This window comes from Fusarium verticillioides, chromosome 1, assembly GCF_000149555.1.
Source record: "Fusarium verticillioides 7600 chromosome 1, whole genome shotgun sequence".
NCBI classification, from domain to species: domain Eukaryota; kingdom Fungi; phylum Ascomycota; class Sordariomycetes; order Hypocreales; family Nectriaceae; genus Fusarium; species Fusarium verticillioides.
Genome location: NC_031675.1, coordinates 4,925,161 through 4,950,491, shown reverse-complemented (window position 1 = coordinate 4,950,491; position 25,331 = coordinate 4,925,161). Strand labels below are relative to the sequence as shown.

General features: G+C 50.2%; 8 protein-coding genes across 16 annotated transcripts; 5 read left to right on the top strand and 3 right to left on the bottom strand.

Moving 5' to 3' along the window:
• Window positions 1-964: 964 nt before the first annotated feature.
• FVEG_00460 (hypothetical protein) lies at window positions 965-2,695 on the top strand. The gene has a single exon (XM_018886939.1). The coding sequence runs from the start codon at window positions 1,233-1,235 to the stop codon at window positions 2,544-2,546; it is 1,314 nt and encodes a 437-aa protein (XP_018742598.1). The 5' UTR covers window positions 965-1,232; the 3' UTR covers window positions 2,547-2,695.
• Window positions 2,696-2,996: 301 nt separating this feature from the next.
• On the top strand, window positions 2,997-5,680 carry FVEG_00461 (hypothetical protein). The gene is made up of 3 exons (XM_018886940.1): window positions 2,997-3,616; window positions 3,670-4,532; window positions 4,587-5,680. Exons 1-3 carry the CDS (start codon window positions 3,239-3,241, stop codon window positions 5,149-5,151), a joined length of 1,806 nt encoding a protein of 601 aa, XP_018742599.1. The 5' UTR covers window positions 2,997-3,238; the 3' UTR covers window positions 5,152-5,680.
• On the bottom strand, window positions 5,609-7,486 carry FVEG_14664 (hypothetical protein). Of its 2 annotated transcripts, XM_018903609.1 has the most exons (2): window positions 6,435-7,486; window positions 5,609-6,380 (listed from the first exon to the last, which is right to left on the bottom strand). In XM_018903609.1, the coding sequence occupies exons 1-2, from the start codon at window positions 6,667-6,669 to the stop codon at window positions 6,271-6,273; spliced, it is 345 nt and encodes a 114-aa protein (XP_018742601.1). In that variant the 5' UTR covers window positions 6,670-7,486; the 3' UTR covers window positions 5,609-6,270. The 2 variants fall into 2 exon arrangements, with proteins under 2 accessions (XP_018742601.1, XP_018742600.1); XM_018903608.1 differs by having other exon boundaries at window positions 5,609-7,486.
• Window positions 7,487-10,231: 2,745 nt separating this feature from the next.
• Window positions 10,232-16,077, bottom strand: FVEG_00463 (hypothetical protein). 4 transcript variants are annotated; one of them, XM_018886946.1, is made up of 4 exons: window positions 15,649-16,052; window positions 12,468-15,591; window positions 10,795-12,412; window positions 10,232-10,730 (listed from the first exon to the last, which is right to left on the bottom strand). In XM_018886946.1, the coding sequence occupies exons 1-2, from the start codon at window positions 15,850-15,852 to the stop codon at window positions 12,634-12,636; spliced, it is 3,162 nt and encodes a 1,053-aa protein (XP_018742605.1). In that variant the 5' UTR covers window positions 15,853-16,052; the 3' UTR covers window positions 10,232-10,730; window positions 10,795-12,412; window positions 12,468-12,633. The 4 variants fall into 4 exon arrangements, with proteins under 4 accessions (XP_018742605.1, XP_018742603.1, XP_018742604.1 ...); XM_018886944.1 differs by having other exon boundaries at window positions 10,232-10,857; window positions 10,916-15,591; window positions 15,649-16,077; XM_018886945.1 differs by having other exon boundaries at window positions 10,232-12,412.
• FVEG_00462 (adenine phosphoribosyltransferase) lies at window positions 10,723-13,606 on the top strand. Of its 2 annotated transcripts, XM_018886942.1 has the most exons (3): window positions 10,723-11,740; window positions 11,809-12,539; window positions 12,588-13,463. In XM_018886942.1, exons 1-2 carry the CDS (start codon window positions 11,215-11,217, stop codon window positions 11,952-11,954), a joined length of 672 nt encoding a protein of 223 aa, XP_018742607.1. In that variant the 5' UTR covers window positions 10,723-11,214; the 3' UTR covers window positions 11,955-12,539; window positions 12,588-13,463. The 2 variants fall into 2 exon arrangements, with proteins under 2 accessions (XP_018742607.1, XP_018742606.1); XM_018886941.1 differs by having other exon boundaries at window positions 11,809-13,606.
• Window positions 16,078-17,998: 1,921 nt separating the features above from the next.
• Window positions 17,999-22,669, bottom strand: FVEG_00464 (hypothetical protein). 3 transcript variants are annotated; one of them, XM_018886949.1, is made up of 4 exons: window positions 22,196-22,669; window positions 20,162-21,935; window positions 19,111-20,043; window positions 17,999-19,060 (listed from the first exon to the last, which is right to left on the bottom strand). In XM_018886949.1, the coding sequence occupies exons 2-4, from the start codon at window positions 20,294-20,296 to the stop codon at window positions 18,572-18,574; spliced, it is 1,557 nt and encodes a 518-aa protein (XP_018742610.1). In that variant the 5' UTR covers window positions 20,297-21,935; window positions 22,196-22,669; the 3' UTR covers window positions 17,999-18,571. The 3 variants fall into 3 exon arrangements, with proteins under 3 accessions (XP_018742610.1, XP_018742609.1, XP_018742608.1); XM_018886948.1 differs by having other exon boundaries at window positions 22,002-22,489; XM_018886947.1 differs by having other exon boundaries at window positions 20,162-22,548.
• Window positions 22,212-22,452, top strand: FVEG_14665 (hypothetical protein; the record flags this gene model as incomplete). Its single annotated transcript, XM_018903610.1, has 2 exons — window positions 22,212-22,264; window positions 22,317-22,452. 2 exons carry the CDS (start codon window positions 22,212-22,214, stop codon window positions 22,450-22,452), a joined length of 189 nt encoding a protein of 62 aa, XP_018742611.1.
• A 1,063-nt stretch (window positions 22,670-23,732) lies between the features above and the next one.
• On the top strand, window positions 23,733-24,957 carry FVEG_14666 (hypothetical protein). 2 transcript variants are annotated; one of them, XM_018903611.1, is made up of 2 exons: window positions 23,733-23,834; window positions 23,895-24,957. In XM_018903611.1, the coding sequence occupies exon 2, from the start codon at window positions 24,248-24,250 to the stop codon at window positions 24,698-24,700; it is 453 nt and encodes a 150-aa protein (XP_018742612.1). In that variant the 5' UTR covers window positions 23,733-23,834; window positions 23,895-24,247; the 3' UTR covers window positions 24,701-24,957. The 2 variants fall into 2 exon arrangements, with proteins under 2 accessions (XP_018742612.1, XP_018742613.1); XM_018903612.1 differs by having other exon boundaries at window positions 23,795-23,834; window positions 23,903-24,957.
• The last annotated feature ends 374 nt before the right edge of the window (window positions 24,958-25,331 follow it).

Here is a 25,331-nt window from a genome sequence, read left to right as displayed (position 1 = left end):
ACTAAGAGCGGCCACTGTCTCAATAGCTAGCAACTCGGGCTCTGATTGTTTGAATGGGTATCCACAGAGGAGGAGATGCCTGGTCGCCGGCTGGGGGATTCACGTTTCTGACGCGTAGGAAGTCATCAGAAGAGTCGTGATGCAGATGCAAGCGCAGCACAGTCAATATAAGATTGCTTTTTCCAAAGGAACTCTGTGTAACACAGTGCCCATGCAGCTAGTCGTTTGTCCCAGCTCCCAGGTGTCTGGGACATACTGGTTGCATACAGGGCTATCGGAGATATCATAGCGCCATTGATTGCTGGTCGCTGGCCAAGCCTCAAACATAAGGTACATGCATGCATAGCTGAATTCTGCCAAGTGAGTGTGGCTTGTCTTTCCCCCAAAGCCTGGTTAACATTTGGTTTGTCGACGATTTGTGATACTCTAAGAACGAAGCGCCCCTGAGTTTCATAATTTGATGGTATCGGTCGAAGTTTGTTGGATGAAATGTGCTTTGCAGAGTAGAGGCACAGAAGCTTTGAGACTGTTTGTGACGAGTTGAGCCGCACTTGCCATCTCAAGTTCTGTGTAACTGCATCGAGCAAGGGGGAAGAAGAGGAGTTGCAGCGGGAGGGGGTCCCGGCTTGCCTAGGTATGGTCCGGCCCAGACGGGGACAGAGAGACACACACAGTGGTGCTATACCAGCTAACAAAAAGACTTGAGCAAGTTCAGCATAAGTTCAGGAGACTCCTAGGCTAGTTAATTTTGGCACCTCATCACAAGGTCAGAAGTTGTCTCGCGCTCTGAAGAGTGGAAACCAAGCGCTAAGGCAAGTCTCAGTGCGCGTGAAAACAAAAAGTCCCCTACTCTTTTACGAGTAGGTACAGCAGGAATGGGCCTGGGCAGACTCCAGAGGCACGAGGGAGGAACATGCACGGTACGGTAAAGTAGCCGATAAGACCTAGGCACTGTAACACCTCGGCTCGGCTTCTGCTCAACAACCCCCGGCCCTGGCGTCATGGGGGATTTTAGCATTGGATGGGCCCGCACAATCCCCAGATGAGATCCAATGCGATGCGCTGAGACGAGCTTAATGAAGTGCGCGCTTCCTTTTTGCTTTTATCACCTGCAACAAATGATCGCTCGCTCTATTCAGCTGTAACCGGATCAACCCACCGCCAAACCGACCGATAGACTCCCAATCAAATACCCGAAACTCGACGAACGCCCTCATCCTCATGCAGGTCAAATGACCGACTCGAGCTTCATCCAAGCCCAACGCCGCGTCGCTGCGCGTCGCCAAACCCGTGAGGCCGAAGCTGCTGCTCGCATCGCTGCACAGCGGCAATCTTCTCGACCTAGAGCCAACCTCGAGCGCTTACCTTACCCCCTAAATCGCATAGGATCTGCCTGGGATGCTGTGTCGACGAGGGAGGGCACGCGCCCTGCATTTCGAGTAGGACAAGTCGATGCCGAACTGCTCGATGTAGAGCTCTTGGACATTCTCAAGGACCAGGTTTGCGAGGGTCTCAAATATTTTGGTGGAGGGCATCTGCACGATGACTGGTCGGCTGAGATTATGTTGGCTCTGAGGGCGGTGCTTTTCAAACTCACTGTCTGGGACCACGATGCCACATACGGAGCGGCTCTTCAAAACCTCAAATATACCGACGCCAGAAACGACGGGCTTATACTCAAAGCACCCTCAAAGGTGCAGAAATCACTCTATGGACTTGTCACAGTATTTGGAAACTATGCTTGGACGAGATGGGAGGACTGGCTTCTGGAGCATGACGATGGCTACGACGAGCCAAGTCCCCGACTGAAGCGACTATCGAAGTTGACATCTGCTCTCTCAACTGTTCACTCGGCAGCGGCATGTGTCTCATTTCTTGTCTTCTTACTGCATGGACGATACCGAACCCTCCTCGATAGAATTCTCAGAATGAGACTTGCGCCACCCACAAGCCAAGTAAGCAGAGAGGTCTCATTCGAGTATCTCAACAGGCAGCTTGTCTGGCATGCCTTCACCGAGTTTTTGCTTTTCGTACTACCCCTGATCGGCATCCAGCGATGGCGACGCTGGCTGACCAGGACATGGCGGAAAACAAAAGACATTATCAGAACGGGGCCTCAGGAAGAGGGCAAGGCCAATGGTGAATACGCGTTCCTCCCCGAGAGGACATGCGCAATTTGCTACCAGGACCAGAATACAGCAACTTCTGAGAACGAAGTGATGGCAGCAGCAGCATCCAGTGGTGTTATTGGCTCAGCCCAGACAGACATAACCAACCCATATGAGACAATACCTTGTGGGTGTGTATACTGTTTCGTCTGCTTGGCTACTCGATTGGAGAGAGAAGAGGGCGAGGGCTGGACCTGTCTGCGTTGCGGTGAGCATGTCAAAGAATGCAAGCCTTGGAGTGGTGACTTGGTTGAGCCGTCTGCAAAGCATGCTTCAGCCAAGACGGTGGCTTTCTCAGATGATATTACCGGGGGTGTGCTTGTAGATGAGCAGGATGATGAATCGTTCGTAGAGAGTCTGAGCACAACCTCAGAGTGAAGGGTTATGAGAGGCGTTGATCTGCGGCATTAATGGACATGTAAGGATAACTATACTTTGTAATATCACAGGCACACAGCGAATGCGATGTTGTTCTACTTTCTTCCATTACTCACTGCCCAGTTCTCCCAGTCAGAGTGCAACAGATACAATTGGTGTAGTAGTCCCCTACTACCTCGAACCCCCTACAAAGGTATGCTTATGAACGGAGAAAGCGAAAAAAAAAAAGTCTTGATCAAGAAGTGCCTCGATGGATAGGTAAATATAAAAAGATTCGAATTTTACGAAAGAGAATCTGATAGCTGAATGCCCACTCCAAGTTCCTTAGAAGGACCTGAAGGGACCCTGAAATGGCCTGCCCACATATCCATCCTCTGAAGGCCACTAACACAGGTAGCGCGTCATAGCAGGGGATGGGACTTGGACCCCTGTTCTACTCCTACCATTGTCAGCCGAGATACGGACCAACATCAGCCCAATCTAATGCTTGGATAAAACAACACCAACTTCCAAGTTCACGAGACCAACATTTCACCATAATCATTCTTCTAATACTCGACGGTTCCAATTAACGTGCCTTGGAGACGTCATCCATCGACTTACTATTCAGAATACGCCATAATCCATAGTCGAAGCCTTTCAATGTAGCCCGATATCACAACTCGATTACACCGACTCCCTCCCTTCATCCCATGCCCAGCTTCTTTCAGTTCACGCAGGGCACCGAGTCGCACGTCCGACCCAACGACTCGGCCCCTCTCCTAGGCCGCTTCCGCGCTGTTCCTCCGCGTCCTGGCGTGGTATCTCGAAGGCGTAGTCAACTTGGCCTCTTCTCGAATACCGCAGATAACAGAGGCAGCGTGCATATACTTGGATACGGTGCTTTTCCTGCAGATGACGACGATACGGACAGTGATTATGACCTCGAGGATGACAGGAGTTTATGGCAGCGTCTTTGGCAACGATGGGTGTTAGATATTTGGGTTGACCCAAGACAGTCGGCGGTGAAGAGGGTCGTTGATAAGTGGTGGAGTCGGTATGCATTTCTGGTGTTGATGCCGGCTTTGTTGGTATGTATTGGAGCTCCAATGAAACAACAAAGAACCAACTGACCCAAGAATAGGCTGTGGCGTGGTGTTCCATACCCTTTCCTCAGTATAGAATTCCCGACGACCATATCGGTGATGGGGACGAGGATAGACTCTCCGACGGATCTAAGACGCCTGGTCACGGAGCTGCCCGAGTCCAGGTCAACTTTTGGTTCTTTCTATTCGTCTACTATGGTTTCTACAACCTGACTGCTCTTATCTGGATCACGAAGGTGTTCAACCTTTACAGCCTCAACTGGTGGCCCAAATCTCTGGGATTCCCGCTGACCGTCTCACTTATCGCCATCTTGTCCATTGCCGTCCCCATACCCATGTATTACAATGATAGGGCGCGTTATTTGCTCGTCCACAACACAGCATGGATTTCATGGACCTTCATCATCATGGCCTTGCCTGTCACAATCGCCTTTATCATTCTCACGACTAACGAGCGGCACATCGGGCTTCGTCACTCGCTATCAGAAACTCAACGCATCTTTACCACATCCTGGTGGACCGGAGAGCCAGACACGTTCAACGGTAGGGACCGTCGGCGCCGCAACGTCACGGCTGATCTATTCGATGCAGAGGCAACTCAAGTTGAACCCGAGTTGAGGCCACAGGGCGTTAGGATGCGCCGGCTGTGGTTGCCAGCAAGCTTTGTGCGATTCTTATGGTTCTGCGTTGCTCTGTTTATTGGCCTCATGGCATACGTGATCGGAGAGGCATATGCAGAGATTTACCTCCGAACCTTGCCACACAATAACTTGGAGACAGTAGTATACGTCTATGGCTGGGTTGCAACGGTGCACCTGCTGGATGCGTTGAGCGGCTGGGTGCTCGGAATCCGAGAGGGTGAGCGTGTTGGAAGCTATCCTCTGAGCTGGATCTTTAAACTGTAAGCCTCGAGATATGCAGATGCTGTTATTTCCACGACTGACACCACATCCAGATACTTCATGTTAACCTACCAGATGTACGTTCGTGCGCTATATGCACGACTGCGCTCACCACAGCAATTCATAACCCTTCAGATCTTGTCATCAACAGGTCTGGTTGTCATCACACCCATTATGATGACCTCCTTCGTGCACAAGCTCTTGACAATTCTTGGGCTGAACTCACAAAGCTTTGGTTCATACCAGAAGCTCCAGACCCGAAATGTCTTCATCCGCTTTCTTGCGGAAAACGTCTCAATGGTCGCATTCCTTGGAAGCATTCTAGTACTGCATTTCGGAGCCAACAAAGACGTCTACCCATATTTTGCGTTCGATACGGAGGGAGAGGACTACAACTTTGGCCTCACCTTCTACGCCTCATCGGTAACGTGGGCGTGTGAGTTGGTGGCGAGTCTTGCCGTGCGGGGACTCATCCGACTATGCTTCCAAATTGATGTCGGCTTGGAGGGGAAGCTGGACTTGGCTGTCTGGCCAGAGTTGATGCCAACCTGTGTGGCAGTCATGCTGCACGTGCTGCAGAACATGCTATTTTCCATCATCCGACTACAGTTTCAGTGAGGGGAGAAAGGATCTACTGTGGTCTGGTGTGAGAGAGGACCGATGATCCAGGGGCTATTTTTCACACAGGATTGATGAATGAGAGGGTCGGAACGGCCCGAGAACGGTTGCCGAGAGGTGCGGCTATTGAGATGGTGCACCCATCGACATTCACACCCGCGTAACGGACAAAGAGTCTGGATGCTTGGCCTCTGCTTTGCTTTTTCTGTTTTTGTCACTACTAAACTGTGAGTTGTTGTCTTGAGTTGTCTTTCACTGGAGCGACTTCTTTGCATACTTTGCGATGTCTTTGGACTGGGGAAGTTGTACTCTTGGTCCAAGTCGATACCCATTAGAATGTTTCTAGAGAGTTTTGATACGTTTCATCTTTTTTATAACGCATTAGATACCACATACTGTTTGCCGACACGTTAGTCATTGCCGTTAATAGTAATTCCGAGTTGGAACTTCTGAAGTGGAACGGGATAGTGACCATTCTAGATTGTTACGTAGATCAACTTGTGTATGCAACTATATGTTTGTTTTGGGACTTGCAAGCCGATAATGATTGGGCGACGGAGTTCAAATAACCATTTCCCGTGCCCTGTGTTTCACAAAGTTTATCTGGCAGAAGCAAACCTGGGTCATGCATGATTGGGTCGGTGCAGCTTCCGTAGAATGGTCCTTTCGAGACCCCATATTGAAGATTGAGATACTTGTCTTAGTAGGTACTGCCTGGCGTCTTTCATACCAGAGCCGATGATGTGCACTGCAGCTATGGGAGGTTCAATCGGCTTGCCAACCAGCTCTCGAATTACCTGACTCGCAAGCGGGCTGTTCCTAAACCGATCGCTCGTATTCTCTCGAAAGCAGTAGCTCAGATTGGCTGCGTGCTTATGTTGATGCCTGCATATCTGTTGTACAGTACTGGACTGGTGCGACGGACCCATTTCTATCAACTCCATCCATGGCGACATCGCCCATCGAGAAAGATGGAGACACTTGTATCAAAACCTCGCGCCGAGCGGCCCGTAAGGGCGCCAACATAGAAACGCGCACCTGCGGGTAATGCAAGCCCCAACCAGTCTTTTCCTCGGTGAATGAGTACAACAAACGGCGGTGTACAATAAATCAATAATATCAACAACCGGTCAATATAGCAGAGGAAGGAGAACTGATGACGCGGCGATGAAGGGGCAGCCGGTCAGCGAATGCTGGAGGGGAGGATATGCAAGACATTGGGTGGAGAGCTGGGGAAGCATGAGGCACAGCATATAAAGAGGAACCACAACAACAACGCCCACCTAAGGCCAGATGGTGCGCGACACCGATAAGGCAATGTATTCCGGAACGGTCAAGAGAGAAGAGAAGAGACACAGAAGCGGGGAGGTAGGTTGATGCAGAGGGCGGCACGAATGCAGCCGCACATCGCATCGCACCGCATCGCATCAAAGACGCAGAAAATTGCTGCATGTTTTTCAGGAAACGAACCTGGTGGCTGGGATCAGGGCTGAAGGAAGAGATCGCAGCGCAGCACATGCGCTGGCTGGTGTGGTTTGAAATGGCTTGGTGTGGTGTCGGGCACAAGCTCGTGATTCGTGATAGTGACTTGCAGCGAGCTGAAACGGTAATCCTCAACCGTCTTACATGTCGCTAGAGACTAGAGAGCTCAAGATGCGTCCTGTCTCGATAGGTCGCCGGCTAAAAAAGAACCATGTCCTATCTTATGCGGGTGAAGCGTAGGTAGTGTAGCGTAGTACCTACGCTTTACAAGATAGACATCTGCCTGGCCTGAAGGTGCGTATAGTATGCCTCATCCTCAGTAGTAAGAATCTAAATTGGGCACAGAAACGGTCTCAGTTATCAGGGCCTGTGGGGTTGCATCAAAGAGATAACAATCGATCAGTCACGATTGAAAACGAAGATGGGGTCTAAGCTGTGCAATAAAAGACGAGATCAGCATATTTCCACCCTTGATAGGCCTCACAGTTGTGTTATCTTGGCATGATATAACGTCGTTCGGGAGCCTGGCAAACCCGAGCCAGTAAGTTCGGCCTAGTAGGGCCTCGGTTTGGCCAGAATGGACTCATCGAGATGCTCTCTGTCATGTTCAAAGATCGGGGCAGAATTGCGATATCGTCTCATTCGACAGAGGAGCAAGTTTGAAAGAAGCAATGGCATGTGCTGCGAGACCCTCTACTGTAACAACGTCTGCCTAAGTTACAATGCAGGTATGAACCCATGCAAGGAAATTTGATGTTGTAGAGTAGCAATGTGAATGGCACAGCTGCATAGAAAGAGCGGATAGGCGTGGGGAGAGCTTGATAGAGGGTTGCTAAGAAGCACGGATTTGACCATCTAAAAACACCACGATTGAGAAGTCATGCGATCTGAAAATAAGAAGACCCAAGTATTCCTCGCTTGTCGTATGTACGTAGTATACTTCTCTGCAGATTAGTATCCCCCAGAGACGGATCATGAACCAAAACAAAGCTCTCATGAGCATGCATTTGGAGGCGCTATGGGACGATGGCTGGCATGGGTCTATGGCGCCTCCAGTCTTGACCACGGAAACATAGTGGAACAACGGTACTTGAGCGGAGTAAGTGGATAAGTTGTAGCTAAAAGTTTCTCTGGAGGAACTCGTTCATGGATCGTATGTTGGGTACCTTGTTATCCATGTCAAACCAAGCGGGTAGAAATGCCAACTTCGAAACTTCCATGATACAGATTTCGGAACGTATCACTACGATAAACAGTGGTTCTCGAATGTACCTTGGAGAACCCGATTACTAGACAGTGGTGTGATGGTTGATATGGCGAAAACGACGGACTGACTACCTCCTGAGATAACATCGTATCATGGAGACATTTGTGTTAGACATGACAGGACGGGCTGCAGCTGCTTCGTCCTTGGCCTTGATGGTTGTCCTACAAATGGAAGCGGGAATAAGCACGGCAGCCCACTAAAGTAAGAAACTAAGGTACTCCGTAGACCAGTTGAAGAAGGATGGGTGTCCAGGGACACCCATCGGCGGTAACCTTGCCGCTGCTTCGATCCTTTGTTCGAGAGAATTGCCTAAAGAGGTAGTTCGTTGAACAGCCTCCCTCCGCATCAGTATTCATCCTTTCTCAAACAGAAATAGGCTGAATCTGCCTCCAATGTACTGTATGCTATAGACTCATCTTGTAGATAGTGTTTAGTTCAGCGAGAATGATGCCAAATTGAAATCTGAAGAGCTTGGATAAAGCCGTAAAGTAAACGAGACTATTGAGTTCAATACCTCATATGCCAAGCACACGGCAAGGATCCATTTCGGTTGTGGGAACCTGGACCTAGAGAAACAACTTAAAGGTATAATACAGGCGTGGTTGGCCATGTACATACAGAATGTGCCACACATAACTCTCATGGCTGACTGAAGCTCCGCTGGGCTTACGTGACTTTGCTTCCACAGACTGTACTGTATCTCAGTCTTTTTCCTTCTGTCAAAAGGCTCGTTTCACAGCGAGCTTCAGCTGTGCTCTTATTAACTGGGGTTTCCTACCCGCGAATGTCCGGGTGGCTGTAGATAGATGCCGGAATAAACCCAGCAGCGCATACAAGACCCAATTGAAGCTGAAATTCCCTTGAAGCCGCTCCGAGGGCATGACCTGAAACTACGGGGATGCTCATAGTTTGCATTGGGCCAAATTCTCTCTGGAGCCATTGCCCGTCCATCCGAGGCTGGCGGTATGAATTGCGGTAGCGGGAGGTAAGGCAGTCAAGTAAGCTTGGAGCGAAGAATTCTAGCGCGCCCTCCAATGGACGCTAGGCTCGCAGCAGGCCCGATACTGGGGTAAGATAATTAATTAATTGGATCAATCAAGGATAAAGAAAGGATCGAGGGACGACAACGGACGGATCAAAGCAATCGAGTGAGCGTGCATAAGGCATGGAACTTGATAGAAATACCTGGCATAATATTGATATTATACAGCCAAACTCGTATTCATGATGCTTACAACGAGCAAGCAGAAACAATGTACATTCGATGTACAAGGAACAACACAGACCAACCATGATTCAACGGGGTCTATTGTGTGGTGGTTAATATTGAGTTGGGCTTGGTCCCGCCATTGAGTAAAAAAATGTACGACCTGGCATCCATGACATGTACAGGACAACAGCGGATCTTTTGTGTTTCTTGATTTGTCGCAGCTGATGGTACTGGGACTCTTGTCTGTAACAAAGAGACGCGTGGAAAAGATGCCGTACTCCAGTCAGTCAGTTGTTGCTGGCAAACGGTCGTGAATCGCATCACGACAAAGATTCATGTTCGCTCGGCAGCGTGAAGGTGAAGTCTGATTTGGCAAGTTGACTCATAGAGGTACAAAAGAAGAGTGCCGATCAAGGGTTCGGGTGGTCGATTAGCATCTAATACTGCATTGTTGATGCTACATTGATGCAGCAATCATGCATGCAAACCGAGGAGTATGCATTATTTGTTTGTAAGAAAATGGCGTTTTGCATATCAGAATTGTCATGCAATGGCTGCGGTACGGTACTGTATCATTGTGTCGACGGGACATACGAATGTTTCATGATGATACAACTGGCTGGCGGGGTACTCATGCTACCTATTTATCATTCTATACGACGGACGTGATTGCGCGTACTGGAACAAGCTGCAGACACACAAGAACTCACTTCCTCGTAACAATGCTGCCTGGTATGAGTTGCATTCTCCATTCGGATATGGCTGCTTCTCGATACCTACATATCTAATTGCACCATTGGTGCTTGTTGAGTCATGTAGGCTAATACCTTGAATCGTTGATATCTGACCTGAAGCTTGGACACCGAAAAAGCCCGCTTGACCGCTTGCTTGTCCATGGTTGACGATGATGCAAACTAGCTTTTGCTCCGAAAATCTCACTCTAACCATGTCTACTTGTTGTTTGTCTCTGCTTGGTGAGATGCTTACCATTATCACATCAATTCAGCAAACCAATCCCTAAGTAGAGGTGCCGACTATCACAGATAACAGCAAGTGGATATCAGCAATGGAAACATCCACCATCCACGGATCTGAGCCTCCCCACAATTAACTCCATGTTAGGCACTGTTGGGGCTCGATGGTGCGTGTTGGACCCAGAGAGCAAGAAAACTTCTGACTTTAATAATGCGCCAAAATTAACCAATCTTTAGTCCCACTAGTGAACTAATAATCCTATCATGTCTTTTTGTCAACTGTCCCAAGTTTTCTTGACCCCCTAGGCTGGGTCCTGGGCGCTGGCGCTGGGCATTGATCACCAGAAGGCCTCTGTATCCGACTCAGCGGCCTGAATTTTTGCTCAAATCCATCGCTGCCGCTGCTGAGAGAGTTTCGGAAAGGGAAAAAAAAGAAGATAAAAAGTTAACAAAATTTCCCCCCTCCCCCACCTTGCATTTTCCATTTACACCCCTTGGAAGGCTTCCAAATCAATGGGACCCTGTCGGGTTCCCCTCCCCCTCGCTCCCAATCGTTCAATCGTACCTGCCCGCCATTCCCCCACTAAGCCCTCGCACACCTGCGGCAAGCCTAGGTTGCACCCCTCCTTCCTCATCTTCAATGCCACTGAAGTTGATGTGAGCTGCGCGCATCCGTCGCCGTCTTTCGGCAGCCCTGTCCTAGGACCTACCTAGGTTCACAGCCAAAACAAAATTACCTTAGACCGTTCCATTGTGCTTGTACCTGCCTCTTACTGTTCTGCCCGTCAGGTACTAAATCAGCCAAGTAACTCTCGTAGACGGAGCACGTACCTCGTTCGTACTCTCCTTCCGCCTACCACTAAACCACTGTAACTACTTCTTCCGACGCGGCTTGACCACCGACTCTACCTTCCTTACCTGAGGTGCCTACCAGGAAAAAAAAACCACTCCTTGTGCTTGTGCCTGGCAACTGCCTCCGCTCACCCTTTCCCGACTTGCCTTGCCCTGTATCCCTCGTCTCTTTTCTCCTTCTCCCCTTATTCCTTCCTTCTTTTTACCGGCCCTCCCACCCCTTCTTCTACCCTGCCTCTTCCCTCTCTCTCTCCTCCTTCTCTCTTCTTCTCTCCACAATGAGTGCTCAAGAACCCCTCCCCTCTACCACAAACTCATCCTCAGCGATAAACAACACCACGTCTACCGCTGTCGCTAGCCAAGATGCCTCGGGACGACAGCCCTCCTCCTCCGCCGCCGGTTCCTCCGAACTCTCCGGTGCAAAGATAAGCCTGCGCAAGTCGCTGCGAAGCTTCCCCGACTTCCCTATCCCGGGTATCAACTTTGTCGATATTATGCCTCTCTTCGCCGACCCAACCGCCCATGCCACCCTTGTCGATGCTCTCGAACTTCAGATCGCCGAGGCTTTCCCCACCAAGCCTGATGTTATCGTAGGCCTTGACGCCCGTGGCTTCCTCTTCGGCCCTGGTCTTGCGCTCCGCCTCGGTGTTTCTTTTGCTGCTGTCCGCAAGCAGGGCAAGCTCCCTGGGCCTTGTGCTACCGCAGAGTATGTGAAAGAGTATGGCAAGGATCTGTTCCAGATGCAGGAAGACGCCGTCCGTGAGGGCCAGAAGGTCCTTATTGTGGACGACATCATTGCTACGGGTGAGTAAATCTGGCTGCAAAGCAGCATGCATGAGGCTTATAGGACCATAACTAACATGAATCATCAGGTGGTTCTGCAAAGGCTGCAGCTGAACTCGTCCAGCAGCTCAAGGGCGAGGTCATCGGATACTTGTTTATTCTTGAGATCCCTGGTCTGAACGGCCAGGAGAAGCTCGGCACTGCTCCTGTCAAGATTCTTCTTGAAGATGCTTAAGTGGCTGATGCCAGGCTTCCTCTATTTTCGATCCCACTTCCAGCGATAACGCGATACCGGGCCATCAATCGACTTCTGGTGTGCCTCATCGTGGCGCATTTGTGAGAGTTTTTGTTAGACCTGGAGAGTCTGTTTTTGCTCTATTTGTTTTCGAAGTGTTGGCGGCGGTAGTGACCAAATTTTACAGCAATTCACTTTATTTTACTAAGTGAGATCTATATTGGTTGGCGTTTTGTGGATGGCTTTTTCACGACTCAACAACAGCAAAAGTCTTTTCGGGTTCGTGCATATAGAATGGGGGTTTTGGAGGATACCTTGATATAGCCATATAAAGAAAGATCGCAAACTAATAATCATAAATGCCGGTATGGTCTGCCCATCTTCTGGGTGCTTTGCCATCATGAGACAATCATTACATGCCCTGTAGGGGCATCATACCACCTACAGCTAGGATAATTCTAGAATTTATGAGTAGGTCTCTAGGTGGGATTTATAAGTCTCAAATGAGCTTACAAGCAAAGCTTTGATTGCCAAAACGTATCATACAAAGAGATATCTATCTCCTGTTTTCCTCAAAGCTTGAAGGTATCGTGCGCTATCAAAAACAGCCATATACAAAGTTGACGATAAAAGCCACCAAAAATAACTCCGAGACATGCATATGAACTCTATGCGTTCGTTATAAGACAATGGCGTTCTCTATCAACATCCCTTGACTCTCCACCACGTACTTGCGCCGCATACCTACACCCTTAGCCTCACCGAAACGTTCATAATCACCCTTGGCTCCACGCATGAGAACGAGAGGCACGCCGTTGAGACGCCCCATGCCTCGGGGTGTCACTTGCGCCGTGGTCAGCAAGGGGCGAACAATATCATCAGGGCCTTCTTCTGAATCGTCACCCTCATCAATCACAATCACAAGTTGTAGTGTGTGTGGCGATGCCGGAAAGCTTGGTATGCGCTCTAGCTTTTCGCTAAATGAGCAGCCGCCACGACGAATGACAATTATCTGATGTTGGCGAGACGATGACTCGGGCAAGGGGGTACCACACGCTTGACCGCCGAGGAAGACGGTTTTCCAGGGAAAGTTGGCGACGGGCTTGCGGGAGTTGTAGCTGGGTGAACCGACCATGGGTGTGTCGATGATGGGCGGCAGAGGAAAAGCGCCGGGGCCGGTAGATGTGTAAGCCGTCCAACGGAGTATAGTGGGGCCAGGACCATCCGCCTCCGTCTCCGGGAGATCGGTATATGCGGGTTCAAAGACGGAGCTCACGGCACGGAGAAGCGACTTGAGGAGCGATTCCGAAGGAAGAGCCGCATGACTCGGAAGAATCTCACTGGATATGTTGACGCCCTGGGCGGGTGCTGGAGCACTGGCATTCGACTTTTCTGGTGTATCGAGGAGAAGGTCTATCTCAACGATATCCTTTCGTCGGATACAAGTAAATGCATCGTCTTTGTAAGCTCTCACATGCTCTGCATGGAAAAAGACATTCTCGTGACGACCAAGTTCTCTACTTGCCGCGTGTGTAATCCTCCAGGATCGATCTGCAACCTTGCCGCCCTTCTGCTGTTCCAGCTGAAGCCGCAGGCCATCAAGGTTGCGGACCGTTGGTCCGTTGTGGCTGTACCATACGAGAGACGTCCCGAAACGAGACACAAGCGAGCTGGCCGTGTCACCGGGTGGAAACTCTATCCATGTCATGACGCGCTCAACGGGTGCTGCGCATACGCCGTCTTGTGGCAGCATTGTTGGCGGTAACGTCCATGGAAACATTGTGTGATTGGTTTTAGCTCTATATCTCGTTACATGCCCTTTCTTCCGGTCGAAGACTTCTACGGCTTCAAGGGGTCCGTGGACATTGGGAGTATTGTGCAAGTCGACGAATAGTGCGACACTGAAAAGGTCAGGACGAGCAGCCGTAGCTGACCCGGAAAGACCTGGGATTGTAGGTACCGGGCATGAATGCGTGAAGCTCTCATCGATTGTGTCGTTCTTGGGTACGACACGTTTCGATAACGAATGTCGACGAGCCGGCTTCTGACGGCTGCGCTTTGGTATGATCAGGGGGTGACCCTCCGTAGAAAAGACAAATGCAGCATCAACCTTGTTCAGAGCATGGTCTGGGTCGAAAAGGAGGTACATGTACTTTGTGGTTTCACCAAGGAAGAAGCTCTCCATGCGGTCAGAGAGCTCTCCTGTTCTGACGTCTTGAAGACCAGCCCATCCACATGGAGCACGACATCGTCGCTCAATGTCTCTAAGAACCATTTCTCCAACATGTAAGTACCATGGGTCTTGTGTGGCACGGTATATATAATATGTTGACTCTATGAACTCGGGACGGCCTGGCCACCAACCGAGCCCTTGATCAACAGTGTTTTCGCGGACAGACCATCGCTCAGGCAAGGCAGCATATCGCGTCCAGAGAGCAGTATAAACAAGATTTGCCTCTACGGCTTCATCGACCTCACCAGCCATAGCTAACAGACCAGGGTAGAAGGCACCCAAGCTATCAATCCACATAGTATATGGTTGCCCAGTTGTGCGATGATTATTCGAGTAGTATGGGTAATGACTTCTGTCGGTGTACAAATATCGCTTGACGGAGGCGTGCGCCTGGTGCCATGCATCCAAGAACGCCTCGGAGGTCTGTAGCTCGGTAGGCAGAGGAGGGTGGAGGACGTTCGGATCGAGCCACTCAGTGCTGCTCTGTCGACTAGTGGTTGATTTGTTGGGCATGCCGTGTCCTGAAAGCAAGATATGGCTCTTCAAAGCATATTCGAAGAAACTATCCATACCAGCACCAATTCCGGCGTGTGGCCCTATCCACTGTCCACCCTCGGCGTCCAGGCCGTTACCGACGAGTCCAATTTCACTCCTTCGTCCCCAGACTGCCCAAAAGGCCCTCTTGGCTGCTTGCTCGAATCGAACATCTCCGGATAAACGACTGAGAACCGTGAACTCTAGGGTAAGACTTCCAGCGCCGGCACTGCAAGTCTCAGTGATCTCCCCCGAAGCAGTCTCGGGTTTGCCCTCCATGTGACGAAAGAGGGGTGAGTTTGTGTAGAAAGGAATCCCATGTCGAAGATTGACTCGAGGATATGGAATGCCGGTGTCTGTGTAAAAGGCTGGGAGAAGTCTTTGTCCAAGATCGAGGGCCAGCCTTAAAAGTTGGCCATCGTATTTGAAACCATTCGGCCATGTTATAGGCGCCAGTTCAAGGGGGTCATCCGCCTGAGCTGCCCAGGCTGGCTGCACGGTATACCCGTTGATAGGCAGTTCCCCTATGGCAAAGAGATGCGCACTGAGAAGGCCACCCAGCCCACGGATTACGGTCTCAAAAACCTGGACCTTACTATCGAGGTCAAATCCAGTCGCTCGAATGCCCTGGCCCGAAACACCTGGTCGTCCATCACCATAGTATCGCACAAAATCCGCTATTCCATCTTGGAAATCGCTCAGAGCTTTCGACCCTGTCCCTGACGCATCGTCGGGTCCCCCAGCGAGAATCGCAAGAGTCGATAGACTATCGATAAGTGTAAGGGAGTAATTTCCCAGGGCATCGTTCAGTCCGATATGGGCGGGATTTTCTCGATCTCGGGTCAGGGGCGAGCACGTCAAAGGTCGAAGCTGTGGAAAAGAGTACAGTCAGCTTTTGGTGGTGATCAGTTGCGACACCAGACAAACCTCATCCTCAGGAAATGCATGTTTCATGTAATTGCCAAACCCATGGTAGAACATATCAACTGTTTGTTTGCGCAACCGCACGAGGTAGTCCTGCCGCATTGCTTGAGCCGTCCATGATAGCGAGGCCCAGATCAAGAGCTGCACCCAGACCAATAACATCATGCCTCCTGGCTCAAATAGCCAATGCCTAGGCCTCCGAGACATTGGCCAGGGGAAAATGGCGCTCTAGAGCTGCTGGGCTCATCGAGGGAAGCCTAATAACTGCCAAACCGACTGTAAACCATACAGGTAGTATACGGAACGCCTCGAATATGACGCGCGACAGACGCTTGGCGTCGCGATTTGAAGTCTGGAGGAGACGAAATCCTCACGACATTCGTGGTGACAGTTGTGTCCTGTCATCATTGCGCCACATGTGGCTGGCCTGTTGTGGCGACGGTTTGTAAATTGCGGTCCAATCAAGTACCGTAATTGACAGAGGCTCTTTCCCAAACAGAGTCTCCGAGAGGTCAAATGCCTTGAGAGCTTCGACATAGATTAGTTCCTGGAGTCTGGGTAAAGGACCTTATTCTTCACATTTCTAATCTCATAACAGATTATCCTTCCTTCCCTTTTGGTGTATGTTCACAGTGCTTGCATTATCATGCTCTCGTCCCTTCCTATCCATCAGTCATCAAGATCACCTTTTTTGTCATTCGTCAATCGTCAATACTACAACACACCCCAAACTTGAATGCAACGCAAGCACTAAGGTAAAGACGAGCCAACAACATCATTCATAAGCAGAAATCTCTCTCTCTGCACTAATTGCCTCATGCTCACATCTTCACCCCTCTTGACTCCTTTGTTTCGACACATTCTTCGAAGAGTTAATCTCACTAAAAACAACCAAAATACCGAAGCCCACACAAGTTCATGCCAAGCTAAGAGGTCACGATGAGAACATCATATGTGTGCCAGTGCGTCACATCCCTGGCGCTAAAGTGAGAACGTGGAGGGTGCCTCGGATGAACGTCACTGTTGATCTAACCATATTGAAGCGTCAAGCGGCAATCGACCAGCCGTCTGAAGCGCTGGCTGTAACTCAACGTTGGTTATGCCTTGAACTGCTCAAGCGATAAACGTTAAACGCGTTTCGAGTCACCAAATCGTTATCTCTCATCACACCGTCCCGCACAGTAGGATCTCAGGCGCGGTTTGGCTGGCGTTGGCCCCTTTCGTCTGTGATCACTTGCTGGCGAACTTTCTGGCCCTCAATATTCCTGGCGCCTAGGGATCGAAACATACGCTTGTCTTGTCTGTGCTCGGGGAGACAGAATCAGATCAGTCCCCACTTGAGTTCCTTTGAGGTCCTCTGCTACAGGATAGATTCATTGTTAACGACAAGCCACGCGAAGTGCTAGTGACTCCTAGCGCGTCATCGGGATCTTCGTTTCCGCTCAGTCTTGACCTAAGCTATATCTGGTTCTATAGCCAGCCAAGGACCCTGGAGATGCGATGAGAGCGAGGTCCGACATGAACGTTCAGCTGCCTTCTCTCCCAAATTACCTTGCTTCTAGTCTGGCAACACTGCTGCAAAGTTCCGTCTCCGCCATGCAGTCCCTATGGTATGACTTGACTGTTCAAATAGGAACTCAGAATCGGTGATTTACACAGCTTTTACTGCAACTCCACGGCATCTTGTTGTTCCACTACCATAGCGCAGCCCAACCACTATTAGGGTCTTACTCTGCTCTTTTTCAGAGTGCAGTATAATCTGCTGGAGTATTATGCTTAACAATCGCTGGTCCTTCCAACAAATGGAAACGTGGAAGTACCCTCACCACGTTTCTTCAAGTCCCTATGGTATTTCAAGGAGCCAGATCAACCGGTTCCCTGATTAGCAGGTCGGAATATCGAATCAGAACAGCGGAAAAATCGGGGTTTGCTGCCTTGACAAGCCTTCATTTTGAACTGGAGAGCTTCGGCCGCCCAATCTTGACATACTTCTCAAGGCCCGCTTGCTTCAACTGTCACTACTTCGAACGGGTTGACTTCTGCCATTTTTGGTAAGATTCCCTCCTGGGTTTCTTTCTCTACAATACTTTCACTGCCACCTTGCAGCCTATTTCAGCTGCAGCGGTCAAGCAAAGGTAGGCCGTCAACCAGTTATCGGTCTTGTCTGAGGCTTGGCATTGCCGAACTGTCAAACGGCGTGATCTGCATCGGGGGGGTAGAAACCTGGATCCCTGGCGGCTAGGTTAAGGGTGTCCGCGAACTGGGTCACTAGTTTAGGCTCAAGGAGCCCCAGTCAAGCTTGTCTCGACACCCTCCCGGCTTCCGAGGTACCAGGAATCCTTGCGAACATGAACCCAGTTACATGCAAGTTGCAGCGAAAATCAAATTTACTTGAAGCGCAATTTTCCAAACTGTCGGGTCTACACAAGACCAAGTTTGTCAATACGAGCTATGTGTTGTCTCACTGACGCTCCGCCCCCTTTCTCTGTCTTTCCAGGTCTTTCGCATTCCCCCCCTTGCTTTCGTGGCAGCGAAACAGGCCATCTTGTCAATTCCAAAATCGCCAATCTTGAGAGCACCAAACCAGATATTGTCTCAAAAGGCTGAACCCAGATTCTGTATGAAGCCACTCAAGTCACTTGACTTCCCGCTCGCCCACACAATTACCTATCAAACTTGGCAATATCTTCAGAAGCAGTGAAGACATATATACGTTCTACAAGAGTGTTGGGAAGACGTGACACGACGCAGAATTCCTTCCTATGCAAAGATGTCGGGTTCTTTACGAAGCTCTATCTTGAACAATTCCTAGGGGTATATGAAGGGACATTTATATGGAAAATACAAAAAAATGAGGGGCTCTTCGTTGGGAAGATGAAGTTGTCTATAATGCCATTCCCGAAAACAAATCAGAAGGGTTTTCCTTTCACGACCCTCTGCGTCCTCCATACATCGTCTGTGTTGGGCTCAATCTCATCAAGGGTTGCATGCGATCGTTTTGTGGTGGCATTGCTCCCGGTTCCATCTTCATTTGTTGGTCCCACATATGTGCGCTCATCATGTGGCCTCCAGGGCCATCTTCTTCCATCTTGATATTGGGAATGCCATGCACCTGGTTAATAACCTCATCTTCATGAGTGTTGTGGGATCCAATGCTCATCATCTCGTCGTGCTCATCCCCGCGTCCAGTGCGCTTCCTTGGTTGAACCGATCTGCGTCGTCTTCTGATATTGAGATCCCCATAGGAATCCATGTAAATCCCCTCCTCAAGCTTTAGATCGTTGACGACCTTGACTTCTATGTCGCTGGCGTTCAATCGCATATTTCGGGAACCCCCTAATTCGTGAAAGGTGTCAAGAATCGACTGGTAACGATTTTTCTCGACGATCTTATAAGCCTCTCGAAGCAATTCCTCCTAAGAACAATTAGCAAAGCTGTCCGGACTCTGAAGTCAGAATGACTTACATCTTTAGTTAACCAATCAATGTACTTGGATCGGCCGCGTTTGAATTTCATCTGAAGCATTTCCTTACCAGGGCACTTCTGGAATTGACGCTTATAGTCGCTCTGGATGCTCTCCCACATATCCTGACCCTTTTGGTTGCGGTGCTCCCAGCGAGATTCGAATATGCAGCGCTCCTCATCGGGACAGGTACTCTTTAGTGTTGGCGGGACCTCTTCTCCAAAGCAATTCTTGTGCTCGTCGACAGGCTCTTCAGCAACTACACTTCTAGAGGCTCCTGGTCTCTTCGTTGTGCGCCTTTTGACGCGGCCAGGGGCGTGTAGGGCAGACTTTCGACGAGGGGATCCAGTCATGGAGCGTGGAACATCTGAAGGTAATCCGTGCAGTCCTGTATTATCTGGGCTTCTTCGGCGGTACTGAGGTGGATGGTGCTCGGACAGCAGAGGAGCAGGCGCCACTTCACGATGATGCATGCCCATTGGAATATGATGGTTGTCCCTCATCATCATGTGGTCTTGGTGCTCAACAGGAGGCGCTATATTGACGTAATAAGGGTTGCTCATAGTTTGTGGCTCTGGTCCATTTGAGACACCAAAGGCTCCCATATAGGGCTCTGGGGGTCCGGGAGTTCGACGTCCATCGTGGACATAATTGGCATGAAGGAATTCCCCTCCAGCAACCGGAGCTTGAGAGGTCATGGGCGAGCTCGCCTGTGGGGATTGGCTGTTAACGTCAAATTGTCCTGTCCACTGCTGCTGATGATACATTCTGGAACTCCCAGAAGGGCTAGGGTGTTGATTAGGTGTGCTTGGAGGCGGAGGATATTGTGATGCAATTTTTGACACGCCGTGCAAAGGAGGAGATCCCACGACTGAGATAGGAGTTAAGAGATTTGGATCGCACTGGCCAGAAATGCTGTCGAAAGGTGAAGAAACCTGCAAGGACAAGCGTCAGTTTTACAAAAGGACCATTGGGGCCGGAGCTTCGGATCTATAACAGCGCTTTCAAAGACTTTGCCAAGTTCACGTCCACTCCGAAAGAAGCCCAACTTACAGATGAGTAGGATGCCAGATCGTGGTAAGGGGAAGTCTCAGTTGTTGAAATTGAGTCGTGCAAACTGGGAGCTCCCGAAAGACCATCCGGCTGGGGTAGACCTGGGGCAATATACTGCTGCTCGACCATGATCATGTGGGTATCAAGTTGGGGGATTGGACAATGGCAGTCCAAACCGGTTGGTTTATGTTATAGGCGGGGCTTGATAACAGAAATGGTTGCGTCTGTGAGTGGTGGGGAGCTGTTGATGCTGTGGCTGCAAGTTCAAGATTCAGATCGAGACTGATAATGGCACATTTATGATCAGAAATCAAGATACTTCAAGAAGGCATCAAGACCTGGCGAGGCAGATATGGAAGAGCGATGTGCAAGACGATTCAGCCTTTTCTGGCCGCGGCCGCTTTTTGAAGACCTGGGGGTCAAAGATCGAGGCCAAGAGAGTGCAAGGGTAGGAAGGATGAGTTGAGGGAAACAGAGCCTTGTGGGGTCACAGACGGGCCGGCCGCTTTGTATAAATGGTGTTTGGAGATGAAGAGCAGTGGAGTGCAGATCGTTGGAGTGTATGTAGGTTTGGTGTACATGGAGGTCAGTCTGAGGGACAGCAGCAACGAAGTACCCAAGCATTGCAAGAGCCGTTCTTTTGTCAAGCCCAGGAAGATATGAACGAGCCAGAGACAGGCCTCGGTGCCAGGGGCAAATGGGGGAAGGACTGGGGGTGTCGAGCAGAGGGATCAAATCCCAAGTACAGTATGGGTACGGCCTGACATTGCCTTGAACCTAGTAAGTGGAGGGCTCAAGCTATGAGGGCTCGGGGCTCAATATCCTCCGCCATGCCAAGGTACTGGAGCTGTCGTGCATAACAATAGCCGCCGAGGGGTCTAAAGGAGCAAACGAAACGGGCTGGAAATAGAGAAAGACTAAGGGCAGAACAGAGGACGTGCATGGTATGCTCGTGGAGATGACTCTGGGATGGCTTAAAGGATGGAGGGGAATCATCGCGACCATCGCGGCTTCAAGGGTGTGTGTAGGAGTGGGAGTGGCGTTGGATTTGGCTTTTACTTTGGCGTGGATATGGGTGTGAGCATGTAAAACGAATGGATATGGGGCGGGGGGTGTTGGCTTGGGGGTGTTCTGCCATCCCCTCCATCCCTCCATCCATCCATCCATCCATCCATCCATCACATCCAGCTTCAGTGTATACATCCGTTATGGGTGTGAGACGATGGGATGGAAGAATGGATTGAAAACAGCACCGAAAAGAGTCGGATGTTTCTTCGGACGCTTCCTCGATTTCACCAGACCATCACTCTTTCGTCAGTCAGGGATCCTTGGAACTTTTTCCACCAGGCAAATCCCCCTTCACACGACCACCGTCTCGCATACGGTCTGGAGCAGTCTTTGATCCGACAGTCTGGATAGAGTATGTAATGGAAATCTCTGGTTATCAGTCTAGCAAGTGATGAGAAGATTACGACTCAACTCGACTTGACTCGATTCTCATCCCACACGGAGGTGACCTGTGAGGTCTGAGTTGGATCGGCAATGACAGAGGGGAATACAGCACGGAATTGAAGAGCAGAACAGACTGACTATTCAGAACCGCAACTAAGATATATTGTGTAGTAAGCCAAAGACATCATAAGCTGTGGCTGCACGTACTGAAACGGAGGGCCGACACGAGTAGCCAAAAGAGAGACGGATGCCCCGAGAGGGAAAGGCGAGACAAGCTGAAGAGCAGTATGAGGTTTCTGCCAAACTAGCAGGCCAGGCTGAGCTAACGGGGACGAGAAATCAGTAATGCCCGAGAAGAACGAAAAGAACGGGGACCTGGGGCCTGAACCTGGACCTTGACAATAGACAATGACATGGGCCATCGACCACTGACCAGGTACGCAAAAGAGAAAATACGTATGTGAGCGATAGGAAACGCAGCAAGGTGGGGACAATAGTGGCCAAGGACCCTTTGTGTCTGGTCTGTCTGTGAAGAGGGAAGAGACAATCAGAAAGGTGGGAAGCTGGACCGGGTTGCGCTACCTGAAGGCAGAGATCCATGAACCGTGCTTCTGATGAGTTCCTCATCACCTTCTTCGAAGACACGAGCCGGTGAGTCAACAAGTTACAAACCCATCTTGGATTTGGTTGACCGAGTTATCAGAGCTGGGACGACAACAATGTATGACGGACAGCAACAAGGGCTGTCAGCAGGAACAGATACAGGTACAGGAACGCGGGAACTCATAATCCTGTGCGGGCCGTTTGGCGTCCATCGATCTGAGGATCGGCAGCTTTGAGAGAAGTGGTGCGCCAGTGACGTGCGGTACGGTACTGGGATGTTAGTGGAGGAGGAGGGCGGAATGTAGAGAGAGTCGAGACATGAGAGAATAAGAAAAGACGCGATGATCTAAAGTGGGAGCAGGGGTCTGCCGGGGGAGCGCATTTGGGGCTGGGTGAGGCCTGGTCGGGCCAAGCAAGGCCAACACAGCACAGCACAGCCAAATAGCTCAGCCGATGTAGAAGAAAAAGGGTACAGAAAAGATTGCACCCTAGTTCTGCTTTGCTTCTTGGCCTCGAAGCTATTTCGTTTTCCTGGTCGACAAGCACAGAAAACAAGAGCGAAAGCGGAACGGCGTCGGAGACGGCAACGGAGATGGGAGACGAAAAGGCCCAAAAAAGACGACATGACAGAGAACAAAGTGACCATGCCTGCAACAGCTTAGGCAGATCCCAGCGACTCCACCACTTTGCTTGGCACTCGCCGGCAGATTGCCTGCCTTGTCATTGACATTGTCATGTGTGGGTGGCAGAGAGTATTGAGCGGAGCATTGCATTGCATTGCACTACACTATGTACATTGGATGGCTTGCGGACATGCTGAAGATTTTGCCAGTCAACTAACCATCCATGAAACAGTTGCAGGTCTATAATATTGGTCGGTTGAATGCTGAGGTGCCCTTTGGCGCGACGAGAAGAAGGAACTCCATAACCAACAGCAAGCTTGACATTATACGCGCGCTACGTGGGACCATGATAGGACCGCGTGTAGCGCGAGGCCGTTGAGATGTGAACCTCGCCGCAGAATGGACGGTAGTGTTAGCCTTGAAAGGTCGCCTCGTGCCCCCCCTGAGGGTCATAAATTAACGACGCTCTACCGCGATACCTGGATCGAAAGCTTTGACTGCATGGAGTACTTAGGTAGGTACGTACTGTGCTGGACGGTACAGTACATACAGTACCGAGCCGTTGACCTTATGGTTCCCACAGGTGGCTTGTCCTGTCCTGTCTTGCGTACCTTGTCCCCTGGTCCGCGGATGCCACCCGGCCTGAGCAAAAGCCGAGCAGTGACGCCGCTGCGCAGCATCAACAAGCAACGTTGATACAAGTTAATTATGTATGTGTTGACAGAAAATAAATTTGTTCAGAGGCCTCGCTTCAACTAAGGTGAGCTTGTTTAATTAATGGTCCTTCAGCTACTGCAGGGCTCGTCTTCGACAAGAAAAAGCAACGGGGATCGTGATGCTCTGAAGCCGACAATACCCCGCTACCTGACTCAATCAGTCTCAGCTCCAACTCGATTCAGTTTTGAGGCTGGCTAGGCATGGTCATACATACAGTACCGCCGTGCCTACAGTACATACAGCAACTAACGCAGTGTCTACACGTCACGATTCGTACTGTACGTATCTAGAATGGCAAAGCAATGATCACAAAGACACGACTAATTGTCTAATACAAGTACTGTAGCAAGTTCAAACCCACTTGCCCTGCTCAATATGCAACCCATAACATAATATGGCATGCGCCTCGCGGCGCTTGAGAGATGGCAGGGGTATCGGAGTTAGAGGGTGGCCCGCCCTGGTGCAGAAATGCGGCCCCGCTGCCGGCCATTCAGCACTCTGTGCCGCAAGCTAGTGATGACGCTAAAAAGCTTAGCTTACCAGACTGTCGGGACCACGCTAAGCAGGCATTAGTCCCTGTAAGGTTACTCGTCTTCCCAATGAAGCATGGACCGAGCAGGGGAGGTCCTTGATTTATAGCGGGAACAATGTGCTGCCATTGGTTCATGCCTGATGATTGCACTTGTGGCCAATGGGTGAGAGCTCCGGGCTCGCACGCTTTGCTGGATGTGGTATAGCGAGTACGCGCGCGTTTACCATGCGGTTGGCTGTCATTGGACAGCGGCTTGGCTGCAAGCGAAGGTCCTGCCAACTCAACGACTTTCCGTGTCTGGTCCCTACACGCCCCCCCTTGCTCCTTGCTCCTTGCACATTGATTGCTCCTCTGATTTCCTACCTCACATCATCCATCAGAATCAAATCAAACCTTCTTCATTCTACCAGCTTCGGCCTTTTCGTACCGACAATCCATCACCAATTCACTCACCGATTTTTCGTTGTCCTTTCTCTTTCCTATTCTGCGTTACAATGGGAGCAACCTTCCCCACATCCCAGTCAAAAGGCTCCATTGTCTGTCTGTCTCTCTCTCTCTCGCTTTTTTTATAAAGTTAGACTACGTTTTAACAAATTCATTATGAGATGCTGAGAGACGTGGTCTAAGATTGAACTAACCTCATACTACTAAAGCATATACAATTGGGGTCTTGCCGATTTCTGTCTGTTACATGTGCCATGTCATGATATTACCCCCAGCATTTATATGGATGTTTCAATTGCTATCAGTCTATCACAAGCCAAGTGCCGGCCTGGATGGCTTAGGCCCCTGGACATCATCTCCCTCGCTTGTGCGCCATAGGTAGCTCATATGTTCTTAACGCTTAGCTATTAACTTAGCTGCCAACATCGCCCCCATCGCACGCTGCTGCCGCCAGATCTGGGGTTTTGGTTTGAGGGTTCCTGCAGATCCTTTCTCGGATCTAACGTCGCGGATGTCAAAGATAACACCGCCTTGTCACGCCATTTGTCTATATGATATGGTGGTAACTGAGGCATTCTGCCTAAAATATTTTCTGAACTGCATCGCTGGCTTCCTTTCCCATGCCTCAGGGCAGTGAAAACGCTCCGCCCTGCTCCACCGTTTCATCAAGCTTGGCCTTGTGGGTTTCAGTATTGGCTTTGCCTCTTACCCGTGATCTCAGGTCCTTGGAATGCGGTTGAATTTCAGCGAGCAGGCATGTCTTGCTAAAGGGCTCTTGCTCTCGGTTCTCAAAAATCAA

Excerpts from the sequence above, each read along its gene's own strand:
- FVEG_00463 (XM_018886943.1), bottom strand. The coding sequence starts at position 15,852 with ATGTCTCGGAGGCCTAGGCATTGGCTATTTGAGCCAGGAGGCATGATG. Across the intron at positions 15,592-15,648 it reads ATGCATTTCCTGAGGATGAG|CTTCGACCTTTGACGTGCTC; the intron begins GTTTGTCTGGTG and ends TCTTTTCCACAG.
- FVEG_14666 (XM_018903611.1), top strand. The coding sequence starts at position 24,248 with ATGGGTGAGAGCTCCGGGCTCGCACGCTTTGCTGGATGTGGTATAGCG.
- FVEG_00461 (XM_018886940.1), top strand. The coding sequence starts at position 3,239 with ATGCCCAGCTTCTTTCAGTTCACGCAGGGCACCGAGTCGCACGTCCGA. Across the intron at positions 3,617-3,669 it reads TGTTGATGCCGGCTTTGTTG|GCTGTGGCGTGGTGTTCCAT; the intron begins GTATGTATTGGA and ends ACCCAAGAATAG. Across the intron at positions 4,533-4,586 it reads CTGAGCTGGATCTTTAAACT|ATACTTCATGTTAACCTACC; the intron begins GTAAGCCTCGAG and ends CACCACATCCAG.
- FVEG_00464 (XM_018886949.1), bottom strand. The coding sequence starts at position 20,296 with ATGATCATGGTCGAGCAGCAGTATATTGCCCCAGGTCTACCCCAGCCG. Across the intron at positions 20,044-20,161 it reads ATCTGGCATCCTACTCATCT|GTTTCTTCACCTTTCGACAG; the intron begins GTAAGTTGGGCT and ends TTGTCCTTGCAG. Across the intron at positions 19,061-19,110 it reads TTGATTGGTTAACTAAAGAT|GAGGAATTGCTTCGAGAGGC; the intron begins GTAAGTCATTCT and ends AATTGTTCTTAG.
- FVEG_00460 (XM_018886939.1), top strand. The coding sequence starts at position 1,233 with ATGACCGACTCGAGCTTCATCCAAGCCCAACGCCGCGTCGCTGCGCGT.
- FVEG_14664 (XM_018903608.1), bottom strand. The coding sequence starts at position 6,669 with ATGTGCTGCGCTGCGATCTCTTCCTTCAGCCCTGATCCCAGCCACCAG.
- FVEG_00462 (XM_018886941.1), top strand. The coding sequence starts at position 11,215 with ATGAGTGCTCAAGAACCCCTCCCCTCTACCACAAACTCATCCTCAGCG. Across the intron at positions 11,741-11,808 it reads GGACGACATCATTGCTACGG|GTGGTTCTGCAAAGGCTGCA; the intron begins GTGAGTAAATCT and ends ATGAATCATCAG.